Source organism: Haliaeetus leucocephalus, unplaced genomic scaffold (genome assembly GCF_000737465.1).
Source record: "Haliaeetus leucocephalus isolate CR32 unplaced genomic scaffold, Haliaeetus_leucocephalus-4.0 Scaffold295, whole genome shotgun sequence".
NCBI lineage: Eukaryota > Metazoa > Chordata > Aves > Accipitriformes > Accipitridae > Haliaeetus > Haliaeetus leucocephalus.
The window spans coordinates 555,192-573,986 of record NW_010972731.1 but is presented as its reverse complement, the minus strand read 5'-3'; the positions used below and the strand labels follow the sequence as shown (position 1 = coordinate 573,986).

Genomic DNA, 18,795 nt, shown 5'->3' with positions numbered 1-18,795 from the left:
TTTATTTATGCTGGCCTTGACTCTGAAGTCCTTACTCAGCATTAGCACTTCGTGGAAGTTTTGCCTGAGAAAGGACTGCAGGATCAGCCTCTTCAGTTCTACATTGTATGTTTTAACAGCAGCCCTGGGATTGCCAGCTTGCTACAAAACTTTGTGTAGATGCTTTTTGTCTTTCAGAAAATAAACACATAAATTTTGTTTTGAAATATTTTAAACCTAGCACATAATATAAATAGATATATCACTAGCCATTTGTTTTCTTTCCCTTTTTTTTTTCTAAAGCAAAATAATTTGCACCTTACATTTTAAATGAGAAGTGGCAGATTTTCTTCTAACCACAAAAGAAAGGATTGTTGCCACCTTCTGCTTGGTCTAGTTAATAATGAAAACTTACCAACAAAGCACTTCTTAAAAACATTCCTGCTTAAGAATAAAAAAAGTATCAAATTTAAAAACCAAGTTATCTGCATGCATGTGTGTGGGTGCACCCTTATACATATGCTTATGTGCAAGACAGACTGAAGACTTTGCGACTACCCTGGTAGTCTTACTGAGAACAATCACTGACTAGGATTGTTAATGAATTTTATTGTGTGCCCTATATATGATGTTCTTCATTTAATCTGCAGGGCTTGAACTATGCAGTTGCCACTTCATCAGTGTGAGTAAAGCCCTGGATTTCACAGTGAGGATTGGAGGTCCCCACAAAATTTGAACTTTACGAAGGAATGTTAGATTAAAAACAAGCACTGTTTAAAAAACCCCTACTGAATAAGTAATAACACTGTGTTTCTATTATATAAACCTGTTGGCAACCCTGCTTTTAAACACGCTTGCCTCTAGAGCTGGTTGAAAAGCTGGAACATTATCTTGACTGAAATATTTCAACCAGCTCTCATTGCTACAAGCTTTCCTAAAACTACAGCTCTCATGACTGTCAAAATCAAGACAAAAAAAGAAAGGGAGGTGTGAGGGGAGGAAGGCCTTTTCTTAATAAAGGCAGCTTCAGTTAGTAAGATAACATAATCTTCAAGCTGCAAAAGCAGCACCTACTAATTAGTCATTGACTAAAACATAAATAATAAATACCTAAATTGTTCCTTCTATGCATCCATTTTTGTGCCAGATAAACATTTCAATGGTCTGCCTTAATGCCAGCACAGCTGACACTGCAATTTCAAGTCCAAAGCAAACTGCAAATAGCTTTAAACCGGTACTACGGGGAGAGATACTACAAGCCACTGGGATCTGTGTGTTATGGTCATCTTGCAACTGTTGTTTAAAAGGGAATTCAACCTTTCTGTGAGATGCGATTACAGAATGATTTAAGGGTCTATTTCCCTACTGATGTGGACGCTTAACTCTCATCAGCAGAAAGTTAGCCATACACACAGAAGGGTAAAGAGATACCTTATTTTATTACATCAATAGGATTTTTTCCCCCTAATTAACCCAAGAGCTTTTAATAGCCTTTTTGGGTTATGTTGTTAACAAGAGATTACCACAGCAACAACAACAAAGTGCATGTTTTATGCTAATGTAAAATACATCAGTTGGAGATGAATCTGCATATAAAACCTGTATTTTTAAAAGTTCTTGGAATGTAAATGAATTTTTTCCCTACTGTAGAAAATGCAGCTTAAAATGATGTGAAACATGCCTATTTAAAACAGGATGCAGCCTGCTAGAAACTCTGAAGACAGGCAAGGGCAGTTTGTTGACAGAATAAAGTAAAAGCACTGAGAAACATGGCATTGCTCTCCTTCACATTCAGCTCGTGGCTTTGGTCAGGAACCCATGTCCTGCACAGCCTTCCAGATGCCCTGCACAAGCCTAGAAAGACTCCTCTTCATGAAGAGCTGGCAGATAGGAGATTAAGGGAGGGAATTAGTGTTAAGACTTACTAGCCACTACTCAAACTAGGGAAGAAATGTGTTGCTGCAGATTGAAGTCCCAATTTTACCATTATACTGGTTCCATGCAATCCCACTGCCTGAGAAAAAAACTCAGCTCGGCTCATGAGCAAAATCAGCAAAGGGTGCGAGCAGACACATCACAATCCAACGCCAACCTACACATACGCAATTGCTGTACTGGAAGTCTGCGAAAATGCTTAGGTGCTGGTGGATTTAGAAAAAAACCTGCAGATTTGAAAGGGCTGAAATCCAAAATGCCTCCTAGTTCTTTAAACTAATACTCCTAGCACTCAGACCCTGAACCTGACTGCATGAGACACAGAAGACTAATATAGCAAAACACTGGTTCCATTTAGAGTTTATCATGAAATTAGCCTAAAAAATCTCTGGAAATAATCTGAAAGTTTCTGCTTTTGCTCGTTTTCTCTAACTAGGATAACAACAGACATTAGCTGAGTCCAGCTGTGTTATTAAAAAAAAAAAAGTGAGGGTGTACCATAATTATTTCATGTTCTGTGAGGTAATGCGGCCATACAGGCTCTAGCCTGGAATAACCAACCTCCCCAGGAAGCCTAAGCAGAAGGGAATTTTGCTGTGATTTATTCATGGTAGCAAAATAATGAAAGCCTATGAAACAGCAGAGGTACAGACAAATTTATTTTTAAAAAACACTTTTAGCAGCTGCTCCTTCACTGCCCTCTCCAGGGCTTGCTGCTACTGTTTCGAAACCCGCAGAGGCAGCTTGTGCAGTACATGTGGTACAGCTGGGGACGCACGGACAGCAGAGGCTGCGGGATGACCAGAGCTGCTCCTGACAGAGCTGATGGAGAGGGCAGTGCCAAAGGCCTTGTCAGAACTTTTTTTTTTTTTAAATGAATTATATTGCAATAAGTAACAAAAAACTATAATGTTCCCTTAGGTTTCTGAACTCTGGGGCGAAGTTCACATATGAGCAAGGTTAAATTCCCTTTTAAAAACCTATGCCGGAGGAGAGCATACCAGATGCTACCTCAAGCGACCGTCGGGTTTGACGGGGCCCAGCTCAGATTTGGGGTCCGGGCTCAGGGAGCTCCACGCTGTCTGAGCGCAGCCCTGCATGACTGGGCAGGCGGTGGGGCCGGCACTGCAGATGTCCATGGCCGACCAGACGCTGCCAACCAGAGAGTCCACCCAGGCTTCCAGCCGGGCGCCCACGAGCCCCGCGTTCCTCTTGGCCTGCTCCACACGGGCGGCACTGATGGGGATGTTCAGGACGGGGTTCAAGCCCTGGAAGCTCTGCTCCATGTACGCGTTCTTTGGAGGCCCGCTGTGATACTTCACGGCTTCCTCTGGAAATGCAGAAATAAACCCAAAAGTTAGTGCATTAAAAAAACCCAACCCAAACCTTCAGGATCTAAGGGTACAGCAAACAAACAGCAAAAGTTAGTGGTGTGCTACAGTCCATTCCCCCAGCACTGAGGACACGCTGCATCCCAAGGACAACTGGCTGTGCTCAGCTCTTCAGCTCCTCACGCTCACCACTACGAGCTCCGCTCACCGTGCTGCTAACCCCGCAAGCACTGCGTTAGCAGGGTGAAGCACTGAGGCTGAAAGTAGCGTCGTCCTTATTATCATCACGTACCACTGGCGTCCCCAGAGCTGTAGGGCGCCCAGGCACGACAGAGCTGTTCTGCACAGCACAACAAAAAGGCAGGCCCAGCCGCGAGGGCGTCCCAGCTACGAGCTCCTGCCTGTACCTGGAGCCTGATCAATGTGCAGCTCCTCCTCAGGAGAAACCCATTTTGCATTCAGAAGCTAATTATGCCTCTTTCACGGCAGAAGAAGCCTGGGAGATAAGCCCCGTACAGCTGAAGATACCCCTGTGGACACTCAGAGAAGGCTGTGCTTTGAAATTAGGAAACAGTTCAAGGACGCTTGGTGCGAGAAGGCTGCTGACCCTCGTCAGACCTTCAAGTGCTATCATTGATTTGTCTAGGAGGAAGAGCCAAGATCTCAGCCTGTTTTTTTCCTAAACTGATGAACCTTGCCGTGCTGTGGAGAAGTCATAACATTTGTTAGCTCAATCTGCCTCCAAAAACTGGTGGTGCCATTCCTGGCACTGGAAGCACAACACCATGGCCTTGGACAGACCGGACCCACGATGAAACACGTGTAGCCTCAGCATCATCCCTGGAAGTGCTCCAGTCTCGCTGGGAAAGTATTCTCTCATTACAATTATATTTCAAGCTCTTGTACCGAATAATGGATCACGACCATTTCCTAATGACGCTTTTCTTTGCACTGTGGTTGCTCTCCTTACAGTAACTCTTCTATCTCAGAAAAATGCAGTACATTGCCACAAATCTCTAATATTGCAGTAAAAAATCATTGTCAGGCTGTGACAATGCCTTCAAAGACCTTGAATTGGACACTGTGGGTCAGACCACCCTTGTCTAAGGCTGGCTGATTGCTTAAGTTCTGTGAGCGCACCAAGGTGCTGGTCATAAAATCAGAATGGGACCCTCCAAAAATGCTGAGTGCTTCTTGGGAGTAAATTTTCAGCCATTTCTTTCTGTTCTCAGCTGACTTCCCTAGCATCCTCGCTCCGGCAGCACAGAGGATCTGTTTAGCTCTGCCAACATACACACTGTCTAGAACACAAAATGGGCCCATTCAGGGCGCCCCAGGGTAGGAAAGCCACTGCGCTCAGATAGTGTTTAGAGGCCAGGAATTACATATTCACGGCTACAATTCTTTCCACATGTCCTCGCTGCTTGCACTGCAGCCTGACACTGAGTCCTTTCTTCCATGCAGAGGACAGTATCTCAGGCACTGGCAATAAATCAGTACATTTATTTAGAGGGAAAAGGGACATTTAATTGGAACTTTACTGTTACATTTGCGAAGTCTTTAATGTTAAATACTGTGTTAGTCCATTACTTCAAATACCCTATTAAATTAGTTCGGCACATCCCCATCACCATTATACATCACTTAACTGTTCCTGCATTTATCTAACCCCCTCTTTTTATTTTATGTGGTAGATATCCACAATAACCTCTAGTCAAAATGAGTTTATTCCATGCACACATATGTCAGAAGTGTGCTCTGCCAAAGCACTGCAGTTTAAGAAACAGAACAAGTACACATGATTAAATTTCCTCCTTTGGAAGCAATTAAATATGGAAGACTGTTTGTCAACATATTAATTAAATAGGAACATTCTAAATAAAAATCCCCAAACAAATAAGAGTTGGCATTACTAGCAGGATCATCTGATTGAAACAGGCAATTCAGAAAGCTTGTTGAATTAAAGTCTGTTGTGCATGTGTTTAGTGCATGGAACAAGAGAGATCTTTTTTCAGACAAATAACAGGATGAAATGGAACTTGTTCTTCTCTCTGGCTCAGCCTCACACTTGTTCCAGGCTTCAGGACTTGGTGGATTATCAGGACTGGAAGGAATGAAATCTACAGAAACTGTAGGACCCAGTGCTTGGCAATGCAGCAGATCATCTTTATGCGTGACCCTTGTTCCTTAAGGTCAGTAGGCTGCTTTTGCTAAAGTAAAGGTGATAACCTCAGCATCTTCAACACATTTACATTTCTCCACTCTGCTATTGCTGTAATTGTATCGGACATGCTGTGCTTTTCACACCAGCACACTGCTGTTTTGTGCAGCAGCACTGACTGACTGCCACGCTCTGCTCCCAAACTGGCTGCGCTGCAAGGGCGTGCTGGCAGGTACAACAGTAGTAGCGTATAGTGGGACTGAAGAGAAACTTTTTTAAAAAGCCACACACAAACATCAGCAGATAGGAGAAAAAAAGACTGCTGAGGACAGTATTAAAGGGAACAAACCACTATGTTTTTCGGTGTGTTAAGGGCTACTACTGCGCGCAGTGAAAACGTGCTTCTCTGAGGTGACACATGATGAAACCCTGACATGGTACTGGTAGGGGATTGTCTGGCCCCACAGCAGAACGAACACCCCAAGTTAGGTGTCTGCACGTCCTATAAAGAGCTGGGTGACAGCAATCTGACTGCAGAGCTACGTATCTCAATCAATAGAAAACGCTGATGATTCAACCAGAACCCTCTCCTGGATCCTCCAAGTCTTTGTTAAAAAGTTCACACAAGAAAGTAAGGAGGATGCTGCTCATCCAAGCTATGGCAGATGTAGGCTATTCCTCTTTGCCTTAAAGGAAGAATGACAGAGTGCCGTGTCTCTACAGGAGACGTGACTCTATAACTTACTGGGCTGGGATAGGAGAGGGGCAGTGTGGATCCCAAGCCCTGAAATACTGTATAAAAGGAGGCTGGAGCTACTGGGCATGCTTTTAAAGCACTGACACTTCAGTCCTTGCTCATGAAAAAATAAAGAACGTAAGGCTTGCCCCTACGAGATGTGTGTTTAGACATGTAAATCTGTACACTTAGAGCAACCAGTTCAAAATTAGCTGAATTGCAGACATTAAGCCAGATTTCTTTGCCAGCAAACACATCCAAATAGCCCTTTGACTTCAGGAGGACACGTATCAATGCAAAATATACTCCATTGACTCTAAATTATGGCTTTAAAAAAATGAGTTATTTTTGTCCCCCATTTTTGTTTGCTTTTCACTCTGGGAAGGCACTTCATTTCTCAACAGACTTTTCTTGATATAACTTCTTTGGACTAAATACACAGCCTACAGTCAGCCACATAGCCTTGGATTTCAGCATTTTTGTGTGGGTTTGTTCTTCATTTTGCAGAAAAAGCAAATGAGTTTAGACAGAGTGGGCTAAGGAATGAAAAATGTGGTTACCTTGGTACACATTAAGGCGCTAGACCTGTGGTTTTTTTAAAGCAACACAGAATGTACAGCTTTATTTCTTTACTTGAATTGTGTTGAAACCCTCTGGCAAAGAGGTAATTTTTTATTGACATTTTGTTTGTTTTCTCTTGCAGCAAACAAGACAGTGCTGCATTTGCTCATTGTGAAGCTAATCGACTCCTTGTCAACTGGATCTGAACTAAATTTCAAAGCAAATCCCTGTCTTCAGGGTTTTTCTTGGAATGAGGATTCCAGGGCATGTCTACTCTTCTGCAGTCATGCACTTGTGTGCTGCTATTACTGCATTTATCAAGAACACGTCATGTTAATTCTGGTTAATTTAAAGAAATCACAGCAGCTCTGACACAAGTTGCCACCCACTTTATAATCCGTATAGATGCAATTAGAATTGATTGAGCCACTGCAAACAACCAATGGCAAAACAAAGGTTTCCCAGTATATACTTAATTAAGATGATCTATAAATATGGATTAGGTTAAAAGGCCTTTGAGATGCATGCGTGCATCACAGTATGTCTGCTAATGCTGTCAAGCCTTTGAAAGAAGTGGCTGCAGTTAGAGGGCACAGGGACCAGGAGCTGGCGTTTAAGGCTCCCAGTCCCTGGAGCAGCAGAGATCAGAAGCCAGCCCCATGTCTGGGGCATTTGATCAAGCTAGGAACCAAACATGAAAGGTCTCTCTTAAGGCAAAGAAGGAGGATGCTCTTCTTCACTGCCCTCCTTGTTTGAAGGAAGAATGGTTTTATTTATTTATTTTCAATCCAGTGTTTAGTATCAGCTTGAGGTTTGGGGCTTTTTCTGCCGCAGAAGTGAATCTGCCCACTGGCTCACAGTAACCTATTTAGCTTTAATGAAACAGGTACTATACATTAAATGCGTGACAACTCATTATAGTCACTCCAGCTGGGAGATCGCTGTGGAAACTTTGCCATGAATATAAACTCAAATTTAAAAAAGAAATTGCTTTGGCTTTTTCTCTGCCCCTCTCAGTGCCCCTGGGAGACATGTGTGATCACACTTGGCATGACTGCTTCACACGGACTTTGTAAAGCGCAGAAGTGCGGGTAAGTGGGATGATGTGGACGCAGAGCCAACCTCTACTGAATTCACTGTTTTCTTAGGAATTGAAATCTACTTGGTAGCTTGGATTGTAGTCTGTGAACTGCTGGCTAAATGCTCTGAATTATACCTGTTGTTTGGCTCTGCCTCTCCAGTCCCTACACGTGGGACCTGGACATCTGGCTTCGAGTCTCCAAACTGTGCTTAAATTCAGGCTGCCTAAAGCAGGCAGCAAGAAACCCCCATTTCTGTCTGTTATCACGGCTAGTGATCTTCTTTCTACTGATCTTCTCCCTGTTTTGTCTCCTCTACGTTACATTCCCTCTCTGTCTTGGCACAATTTAATCCCAGGGCATCCTGCTGGTCCTTGGCAGCCCTCCCGTGTCCTTACAATGAGCACAGAGTACTCGGCTTTAACACACTCAGCCATATGGTGAGAAACTCAAAATCACCATTTAGAAGAAGAATAAAACAGAATCTGGCTGTGCAGGATGTAGGGGGAAGGAGACACTGGTGGAGCAAGTGAACCTGATTTCTCCGAATGATTTATCTCACAAATTCACTTAATCTTCCCTTTCTTTTCTTTTTTTCTTTCTCCAACCAGGCAAACACTTGAAGGCACTCTCAAGCCAGAAGATCTACTGAAGGCAGACCTGATCAATGACACAACTCAAAACTAGAGAAAATAGACACAGATTTGGATGGTTAAACCACGACACAGAGGGGCAAGAGGAGCAAGAAAGGATAAAAAACATTAGATTCTAGACTTCCCACTGAAACAGCTTTGGAAACCTCATTTACAGTGGAAACACCCCAAACCTCCCAGCATACTCAGTAATTCCATGTAAGATTTGATCTCCGTTTTGAAAAGGTCAATAAATCTGTGTTTTTAAAACAATTTACATTGTCAGTTATGCCTATCTCAACACAATATCAAACACCTGCTTTTGATTTTCCTTTATGGTTTTACTTGCATGCACAGACTTTAGGCCAAAATTAATATATAAATGGGAATAGAAAAATGAATAAACTAGCTGCATATGCTGTTTTTATAAACGGCTAAACAAAACATCTTTGCTGGTGGCTGTGCCATGATTTTTTTATTTTTCACAGAACCAGAGAATCACAGACTGGTTTGGGTTGGAAAAGACCTTAAAGATCATCTAGTTCCAACCCCCTTGCCATGGACAGGGACACCTTCCCCTAGACCACATTACTCAAAGCCCCATCCAACCTGGCCTGCAACACTTCCAGCAATGGGACATCCACAAATTCCCCAGACAACCTGTTCCAGTGCCTCACCACCCTCACAGTAAAGGAACTTCTTCCTTACAGCTAATCTAAATCTACCCTCTTCCAGTTTAAAGCCATTACCCCTTGTCCTATCACTACATGCCCTTGTAAAAAGTCCCTCTCCGGTTTTCTTGTAGCCCCCCTTTAGGGACTGGAAGGTTGCTATGCGGTCTCACCAGAGCCTTCTCTTCTCCAGGCTGAAAAACCCCAACTCTCTCAGCCTGTCTTCATAGGAGAGGTGCTCCAGCCCTCTGATCATCTCAAGTCCTTTCCGCAGGGCTGCTCTCAATCCACTCATCGCCCAGCCTGTTTTTGTGCTTGGGACTGCCCCAACCCATGTGCAGGACCTTGCACTTGGCCTTGAATTGTATTCTGAATTGTAATCATGAATTTTGAGTCACGATACAGGAATGAACAGGTTTCGCTTTGATTATTCAAAAGAGGAGCAAATGGCTCCCTTCATGATGCTGGGAAGCCAAAAGCAACTTTTCCTTGTTGTACTCCATGCTGAAGTGATGTGTAGACAAGGAATTAGGAAATATAGTGACTGTTGTCATGTCCATGCTCTCAAGATACAAGATTTTAGTGGCTGCTGTGCTGCTGCCAGATTTGTGCAAATGATTTTTAGAATGACACAAACAAATTACACACAAGACCATGGACAGATTTTTCTGTATGTAACTACGTGGACTCCAGTTTCTATGTCTGGAGTATATGAGACATAGCGGGCTGAATCATTATCAAGCAAATGACATGCAAAGTGGTATGAAATGTATCAGTCATTCAAAAAGCTTCTGGAGTAGCAAATTGCTTTCCAGAGTAATCTTTCTGACAAGAGCTATAGCTTTTTTTTCCCTCTTTTTTTTGGGGTGTGTGTGGTGGGTGTGAAGGAGGGTGGTTGGAAGAACAAAATTTTAAAGAAATCCCTAATAAAACATATTCCCCTCTTCTGCTGACAACTCCTGGCTAAGTCTGATGTATGTTTTACTTTCAGGGTTAAGACAATAATACTATTCCTTCATTTTAGAAGATTTTTGGCAGCTTTCGCATTGTTTACAACAGTAACAGAAATTGTTCTTTTAGAAGTTCTAATTCTTCTGTCATAATCTCACAATGCCTTTATTTGGCAGAGAAAAATATATTTAAATAATAAAGTGGTGACAAACTGACAAAAGCTGGAAATCAAAGCTAAATGACAATTGCCTGCACAGCGCACAATAGTGTCACTGAGACAGAAAGCCTTAAAAAACCCAAACAGGAATTTGCATTTTAAATACAATTCTAACTACAGTGGAGTGTCACTATCTGCCCCTGTAATTAATTTTCTTCTTTACCTTCATGCCTCGGACATCTGGAGATTATACATCACATCATCAGTAGCAAATCACTCCTGAGGCTTTCTTCCTAGATAATACTGTTCCCAAGCTTTATACTTCATTCCAATAGTAGGTTCTAGTTACCATATGAATGAACAGGGCTCTTTAACAAAAAATATGAGCCAGATCTTCTCCCTGTGTATCAATGGGCAATACAGCATAACTTCATAATTTCAGTGGAATTATTTCAGATTCAGAGTTTGGACCAAAGGGAGTTTTGCCTTTACACCATAAAGTGTGGGGTCATGGTTGAAGTCTGAGACATGCTTACGTGTCCACAGGACTCTCATGTTATAGGGAAAAGCAGCAGGGTTGCTGGCTACATGACACATTTTCCATCCAATTTATGCCTTGACTGTTAAATTACCAAAGAACATGGAATTCATTAATTTCCAGGAGACGATCAGTAACAGCTGCATTTAGAAGTAGGTTGCCTCAAACTTTAAAAATGTATTCCTTCCACACATTGTTTCTTCACAATTTATCATTGCCTATTAGCTAATAACAGCAGCAGGTTGTTGGTAGTTTAGTTTCTGCTTAAGAAACGATGCCACCAAATGTTAGAAGAAATCAGTAAGTTAGCTCTTCTGCTGAGAAATATGTAGAATCAAGCTCCTGTTGAGCAAGATAAGGGCCGCATTAGCTCTCAGCAGTTGTCTGGTGGTGTTTGCATTACAGAAGCAGCACATTATGCTGGAAGGTAAATGCCTGACTCAGTTTATTTGCTGCCTTGTCAGGAAGAAGAACTTCTGAAAACTTAATAGGATCATTCATGTATCTAGCAAATTTAAGATGTCTAAAGTTATGAATATTAATACTGGGCAGATGGAGGCACTTGAGCACATTAAGAGGAATGGTAAAGATATTCATAGCAACAAACTTGTTTTGATCTTACTGAATAAGGAAACAGGTATGGCTACAAAGCATTCTCTCTTCTCCCAGCCCAGTGCCCCCGGCACTGGCTGAAGACCCTAATGCTCAAACAATGCCCAGGCCAGTGCAAACTGCTGCTGGAGCCTGTAGACGCTGCCAGCCTGAGAATGACCTCTGTATTCGGATGGCTCAGGGCTGCCGTGGCAGGGAAGAAATTGGTTGCTTTCTAAAAATGTCAGCGTGGGTCTGACAGTGTACTTACTGGGATTGCTGTATCCATAGATATTTCTGTAACACAACTGTTTGGTATGTACTGAGCAGGTTTTGGCAGGTATCAGGCAAGAGTGAATGCCTGGACCTGACAATAGGTCAGGTGAGCTCTGGCCTAGGGTAATTTCATCTAGTTCAGCATTTTGTGTATTAATGCGTTTCTCATTAAACACATAGACTTTGTTACAGTTTTATAACAAACATCTGTAACTCTTGATGAGCAAATGTGAATGAAAAGCAGCAGAGAAAGGTCCATTTTTCTTTCTGTTTCTACCTGATGGCTTTTATGATTGCTGTTAGATTACTGAGAGTCTGAAGTTCTCTGGATTCTGAACTGTGCATACTTTAAAGATATAAATAGCCTTTTGTTCAAAGTGGCTGTGTTTTACAGACTGGATACAGACACTTCCGCTTGTCTTAGTGCAACAATTTCTTCTGATTTAGTGTCTATAGAATTCTTTTCTTTTCTCCTTTACCAATACAGTGCTACTTCATTTTTAACAGCAGCCTTTAGAGTGAATACAGACACAGTAACTGTATTATTCCTGTACCAAGTAATAAAACTTACCTTGTTTGATAGGCTGCCGATTAGAGAAGGTGAGAGGAGTAACAAGGAATTTGGTTTCAGCTACTTGTACCCAGTGGTGCAGAATTTTTATTGTCCAGACACCAGGTCTCAGGGGCAAATTCAAAGGTGGTTTGTAGTGAGTAAATTCGGCACTGGATTCAATAAGAATGTCATACGTTGCTGCAATTACATTAACAGGATCCACCCAAATGACAGTAACGGTGACGTTGGGGCCTTTTCCCCATTTCTGCATGCCAACTGGCTCATCTGTTGGCCCGAGGAGTCCTCCAAAATTCCGGAAAAGCCTTTCCTTGGCGTCCCATTCGGTGCCAATCTGAAATCAAAGACCACATCGCTGCTAACTTCATCTCTGTAAGCATCTAAGACCCTTACATCAAATAAGGGCTCAAGACACACAAATCATATTTCTCTAATGACATGAATTATGCATACATAAAAAGGTTGATGGCAACACAACCTAAGATCATAATGTGTACACAAATTGTGAGACAACCTTGAATGCAAGGCTTGTTTTTTTGGTCCAACTGTCCACTTTTGATTGATATAAAGGTTTTATTTATTTTAAGAGTGACATAACAGGCTGTAGCAGCTCTCCTTTTCCTCCACGTGGAAGCAGTCAATAAAGGACCAAGCCTAGTGACTGAACACAGGCTATACATAGAAAAAAATATGACCCATCATCTCCTGGGTCATGAAAATGTATTATACGTTTCAGAGACACACCCTGCAGTAGAGACCTACCCAGTTACTGCTAAGACCAAGGAAGAGGCTTTTGCTGACTTTAGGACAAGTCATATCAGGTCCTTCACTACAATCTCTATCCATGAGATGCTGTCTTCCTTGCACTCCCTTCTTGCCTGATGTGGGAAGTTATTTCTGGTAAACTCTTTTCTTACTGTCATAATAGTGACATTGTTTTTTATTTATTCACTAACTAACAGTAAAGCAGCTGATTCACAATCTAGTGTAAATATTTAATGGACCTTTCTTTTTCCTAGCAGCTTTCATATTTCAATGCTCTTTGTATGAATTTTAATGGTTCACCCATAAGCCACGGGTTGATACAAGCTTACAGGCTGTTGCCGTTAATACTTGTACACTACTGAAAATAAGCATCTCTGAACAGATAGTGTGAAAATACAGTAACTGGCCTTCTTAGGCCAACTGAAAGGCTTTTTACTGTCCCAACACTAAATCTAGCATGTGTTTATGAGGCTGACCGTTAACAAACCACTTCTGCCAATTCTCAAGAAGCCAGCCTGGTGGACCACAGTATTGAAGGCTGCAGATTTGCTTTTGGAGGAAGTGCCCACCTTGCTTGTCCCATGAGGTCCCGTTCCCATGATCCCAAATCAAAAGTGATCAATATCAAACACAAAAAGATTTGAGGGACCCCATTTGAAGTGAAGAACAGGAGAACCCCTTGGCTCCTTTTGGCAAGCAGACATCTGATGTCATTCCTTGGAGAGACATATAAATGTTTTGGCCAGCCTGGTACTGAATGCCCTCATAGTCCTTCAGGTCTTCTTTGGCCTTAATCTCCAAACAAACAGTGTAGATGACCTAGGAGTTGACTTGTTCCCTATACAGAAACCATGGGATTCTCTCAAGCAGTCTCCAGAGGCCCATGCACACACAGACAGGATCCCCTCTTTCAGCATACGTGGATACTGAAGATTTCCCCCACACAGAGCTGTCCTTGTCCCTAATCTTCACCTCACATGGGTATGGTCAGAACCTGCTTTCTGGAAAGCATAACAAATAATTGTAGCTCATTTGCTTCAGAGATTTTTCTTCTGGATTTCATCTTATTTCATAAAAGAATAAGTGGTTCCAACATAATGCCAAAATCCCCCTAAATCCGTAAAACATAACAATTACCTGATGCCTACTACCACTGATACCTATACTGGAAACTGTCCAGTCCCCAATGCCTTCTAAATAAATCACTGTGGTTGGAAGACAAATTACAGGAGGACTGCAAGCAAAAAGCTACAAGGCCAGTAGAATAAAAACCTACCGTCCTAAATCCATCTGTCATCATACAAATTCCTCCTACCGGACTATGACACTGCAGAATATGAGACAAAATGAGCCTTCCACTACTCTGCAATCAACACAGCAGAATCGCTGGTATTTCAGAGGTATTTCACCTAGCACACCAGCTAATCAAACCAGACAGTGTAGCCCAGATATCAGACCCAAGCATCGACTGCCTCGAGGAGCTGTCAGTGCGTACTCTCCTGACATGACTGACTGAATATGTATGGAAATAAGCTGAGAAAGAAAATTTCCTGACCAGTTCTTATTATCTACTCCGCCAACCCCCACCGAGTGCAGCCATGTCACACCTACTGGAGCTCAAGGGACCTGGAAATAATAAAGCCACAACATGTGAAACAAATCTATACCCTCTTGGGCAAGGAAAAGCCTATAAGGAAGCTCTTTCCACCACATTCGATATTTCTTACTGAAGAACTCCTTGAAGAAAGCTTACTTCATCCTCAAAAATTAAACATTCCTCCCTGACATCCAACTATTTCCGCCTCTTTAGTCTCTCATCCCTGGGAAAAGAAATCAGAAAGTTACAGTCCCCAGGCTCCAGCCTCCAGGTGACACTGCTCAACACCAGGCTGCGCAAAAGATGTTGAGAAGTGTTCACATGTGCAAAGGTTTATTAGAGTGGACTGTAGAAGAGCCAAGGTTGCTTTTGGGGAAAAACTGCAACAAAATTGTTGGCTGGTTTTTAAGCTTTAAGCAGGCATCTTACTGGGTTCCCTAATGTAAACCAAAAGTTACAGCCAAAGGGCAGGAGAAGAAGGGGAGGAAGGGACAATTCTCATGCTGGTGGCAATTGCTCCCCCTGAGAGCCTGTCACAACACCACTGTCAGGGTGCAACAGATCAGGCCCTCAGCAAGGCAAAAGGCAGGCACCTGGGCACCCTGCAACACCACACATGGCCCCGAGCCGGGGCTCAGACCAGACAAGGTGCTGACACCGCTTCGGGCTGCGTACCACAGGCCCCGAAGGGAAGGGAAGGGAGCTGCACACATCTATTTACAGCATCTGCCCTTTATGTCCAGTTTTCAGCTGGGGGACATACTTTTCCATGCTGCACAGTTTACAGTACAAGCTGGTTTCAGAAGCACAGTATTTTAAAGGGAATTTTACTTAAAGCACTAGTTAGAGGTTTATACATCTTCCCTTGAACTCTGCACAGCTGAGTTCCCAGTACTGAGATGTCTGATTTTACAGGCCAAGAGATACTACAGTCCTACAATATTTTTCATAGCCCCTTAAAACATTGCAAGTAGGCTTTCACTTTCAAATGGAATACACCAAGCATGGGATGGAATCAAGCAGTAATGAATATCTGATAAATTATGAAGGGATGTGGCACAGAAACTGACATTTTCCACATCATTATTTTAATCACTATGATTTGGGGTTTCAAGAGCAGGCACTGTGCACAGGGTATGTTTGGAAAGCTGGAACTCTCTCATTGGCTTAAAACCGCTGTTTCTATCTCTGTTCAGTCCCAAGATAAAATTTTCCCAAGATAAATTATGTCTTGATTATGGGTTTGTGTCTCATTGCTCACTACAACCAGGACCATTAGGTTCACACAATGCACACTAATTGCCTGCCACCTAGTTTATTTTATTCTCTGTGATGAATCACAAGTCTTAACAAGACCAGAAATGAACTTAGTTTTCAACTGATATACGGTGAGCTGAGACTTTTAGTACTGTACAGCAAATCAATCTTCTACCCTCCATGTAAAGTTGTCATGAACCCAGGCTGGTAGGATACATACTGTGTACATTGTGCACAAGCCAATTTTAGAAGGTGTGGGTGTTTCATGCTTAGAAATCGTCTCTCTTGGATTTCCTGTAAGTTTATTTTATTTTACTCAGCCCAAGACTGAGTACAGGAGCTGTGTGCCATTGAAATGCTATCATTAACCCCACTGGCCGTTAGGCAGTCCAGCCGGCTGATTTTTTTCCACTTGTCTTTACGTGGTGTATGGCAAAATCTGCTACTTGGGAAGCAAAGTCTGCGCAGCAAAGCAAAAGAGCAGAGCACAGAAGGGCTGACTGGAGAGATCCTGTCATCTCCGCTGCAATTTCAGTCGTGCATCAGGGTCACAAATATACCTGGGAGCACATTCGATGCAGCATATTTGTGCTCTTCCTGCTGGCCCTGTCGGTGTGAGCTGGGAGAGGGAAGAAAGCTCCCAGCTAAAAAGGTCCCATTCAGTTTTAAATTTCTGCCAAATCATGGGGTGAAAGTTATTGAAGAACCAGCACTTATGTGTCCCAATAAGCACAAATCTTAATTTTCTTTTCTGGTGCTTAACCTGTGAACATTGATGCCCTCATCTCAGCTGAACTGCTAAGTTTGTCTTACACTTGCTGGACTTTGACAAAGAAGTGGCATTTTAATAAGCAGTAACAGATCAGAGGGTTTCCAGCCACACTAAAGCTGAAGAGGTTAATGCTGGATTTATACCAGGGTAACAGAGAGAATAATTTGGCTCAGAGGCAGAGATGCCTGCAGGCCAAGGGAAGGCAGAAAGTAAAATAAACAATTAAGAAATGATTAAATTATTTACTTTGTACCTCCTGGTCTTTTAAAATATGAATCATCTATGAAAGGAGAGGATAATTAAAGAGTTTAGGCAAGAAGAAATAATGAAAACAAGTAAGCAGCCACTAAAACTCTTTTTGTGCATTTCAAATAGAAGAAAATGTTTCCCTAGCCTGGAAAAAGCTCACCACTGATTAAATCCTTCCCATGCTTTGCACTCACTCAGCTTCACTGCAGCAGCAGTTCCTACAGGGCTGCTTACAGACCAGCTGTGGTCTATGAGGCCATGAAGAGCAGCTCATTAGTCCCGTGGGATCCGGGGATCCTCCCTGCAGGGCGACACACTCCACAGAGCTGTGGGCACAGTGCAGCGAAGAGGCCACCCACATGCCACCACCTCCCCTGTCAGGGGAGGCTGACACCGGGCACTGCTGCTGCAGGACATCATCAGTCAGGCTCATGCTTGCCGCAGGGCTAGTTTTGGGGAAAAAAAGGTGCACTGGGGCCAGGGGGGACCTGGCAAGTGGCTAGCGAGTAAATTCTGGTCCCAGGTGTGTTTCCTTCCGTCAGCTGCAGTTGTCAGAAGTCAGACGTAGTCTTTCTAAGTATTTTTGAGTTCCAGAATACAGAGATCGATATATTTCTTTTCATCACAGAATTAGAAAAAAACTCTTCTTGCTGCCAGCTCGGTTGCTTTCAAAAGAAAGACCCAGAGCAGGCATCAGGATGAAAGTCAGATTAAAAGTACCAAATAAACAGCAGAAATACTCCTACAAATCACAAGAATTAAAGCTTGTATGACCATTTATCACTGCATGAAATGGCAAGCCTACCATCAGACACATTGATAAATGAAACACACTTTCCATCCATCTCTTTAATGGCACATTAGTGTCATGGATTTGCCATGCACACCAAAACACTGAATCCTACCTAGGCATTTCTTAATTGCCCAAGAAGATAGTAATTTATGGACTTAGCCATAATGACTAGAACACATTTGTTCAATCAATTTTATACCTTAATTGAAATTTGTGGCTTAACAAGAAAAATCATGAAATTAACTACTCAGACAGTTATATCTTTAAAACAGAACACAGATGTCAGGTTCTATTAGTGGTCAACTTTCCTGATATATTTTAGGGTACTTTTTTTACACTCTGTGTCAGATCCCGAGACAAATTCCTAGAAGAAATAACAGGATTTGTGGGGAAACCTCAGCCACCGCTGTGAGAATTTTCTCTTTTGTGTTACAACATCAATATTCTGCTCACATGTGGCATTGGTGCCTGACTATCACAAATTTTGTGAGGTTTTTTTCAGCATACTCTTGAGAGGAATGCTTACCCATACCCATTCACATCTGGAGCTGCAGAAACATGGCATTTTTCCCAGGTATCTCTCACAGCACTCACAACAATCAGTCACAAAACTTTTAAGTTACTGAACCCCTGTTACAACGGCAAATACCTTCCATTTTTTCTCAGAACAAGAGTGAGGACACTCAGAGTAACGTAAGAAGTGAGGGTTGACCACAGATCTGAACTGACAACAGTATCTCCTTCAACGAAGAGGATGTGCATTATGCTAGAGAGCCACTCTCACCTAAAAATTACATGGAAATACAGTTTCCAAAGGCTGCTGAATTAGTATGCAATCCCTCCAGAGGCTCGTGATATTGTGCATAGGTGGCTACGAATATTTACCTCTGAGAACTGCAACCTTCCAAAATCACTTGGTGGACTTGCGATCTTAAAGACTTTCTTGGGCATCACCCACGTTTCCAGAGTTTCCAGTTTACTGACAGCCAGATTGGTTGCGTGGTGTCTGATTAGGAAGCCTTGGAAACGGTCAGCAAGGAAGTAAAGGTGGACGGAAACTGGATGGCCCATGGGGTAGTATCTGTAAAACAGCACACGCACATGCTCATCAGTTACACAAGAGAGACATGAAATCTCCATTTACTTGGAGCTAATGGCTTAAAAAGCATTCATTTCAACTAGAAAATTCACCA

The 18,795-nt window shown here is 42.5% G+C and overlaps 1 protein-coding gene across 1 annotated transcript in view; it reads right to left on the bottom strand.

Moving 5' to 3' along the window:
• Window positions 1-2,921: 2,921 nt before the first annotated feature.
• XYLT1 (xylosyltransferase I) overlaps window positions 2,922-18,795 on the bottom strand; it is a 107,023-nt gene continuing 91,149 nt past the window's right edge. Inside the window, exons 9-11 of the mRNA XM_010570560.1 lie at window positions 18,488-18,683; window positions 12,170-12,503; window positions 2,922-3,244 (exon numbers count right to left, since the gene is read on the bottom strand). Coding sequence (XP_010568862.1) covers window positions 2,922-3,244; window positions 12,170-12,503; window positions 18,488-18,683 — 853 coding nt within the window. The remainder of the gene's footprint in view (window positions 3,245-12,169; window positions 12,504-18,487; window positions 18,684-18,795) is intronic.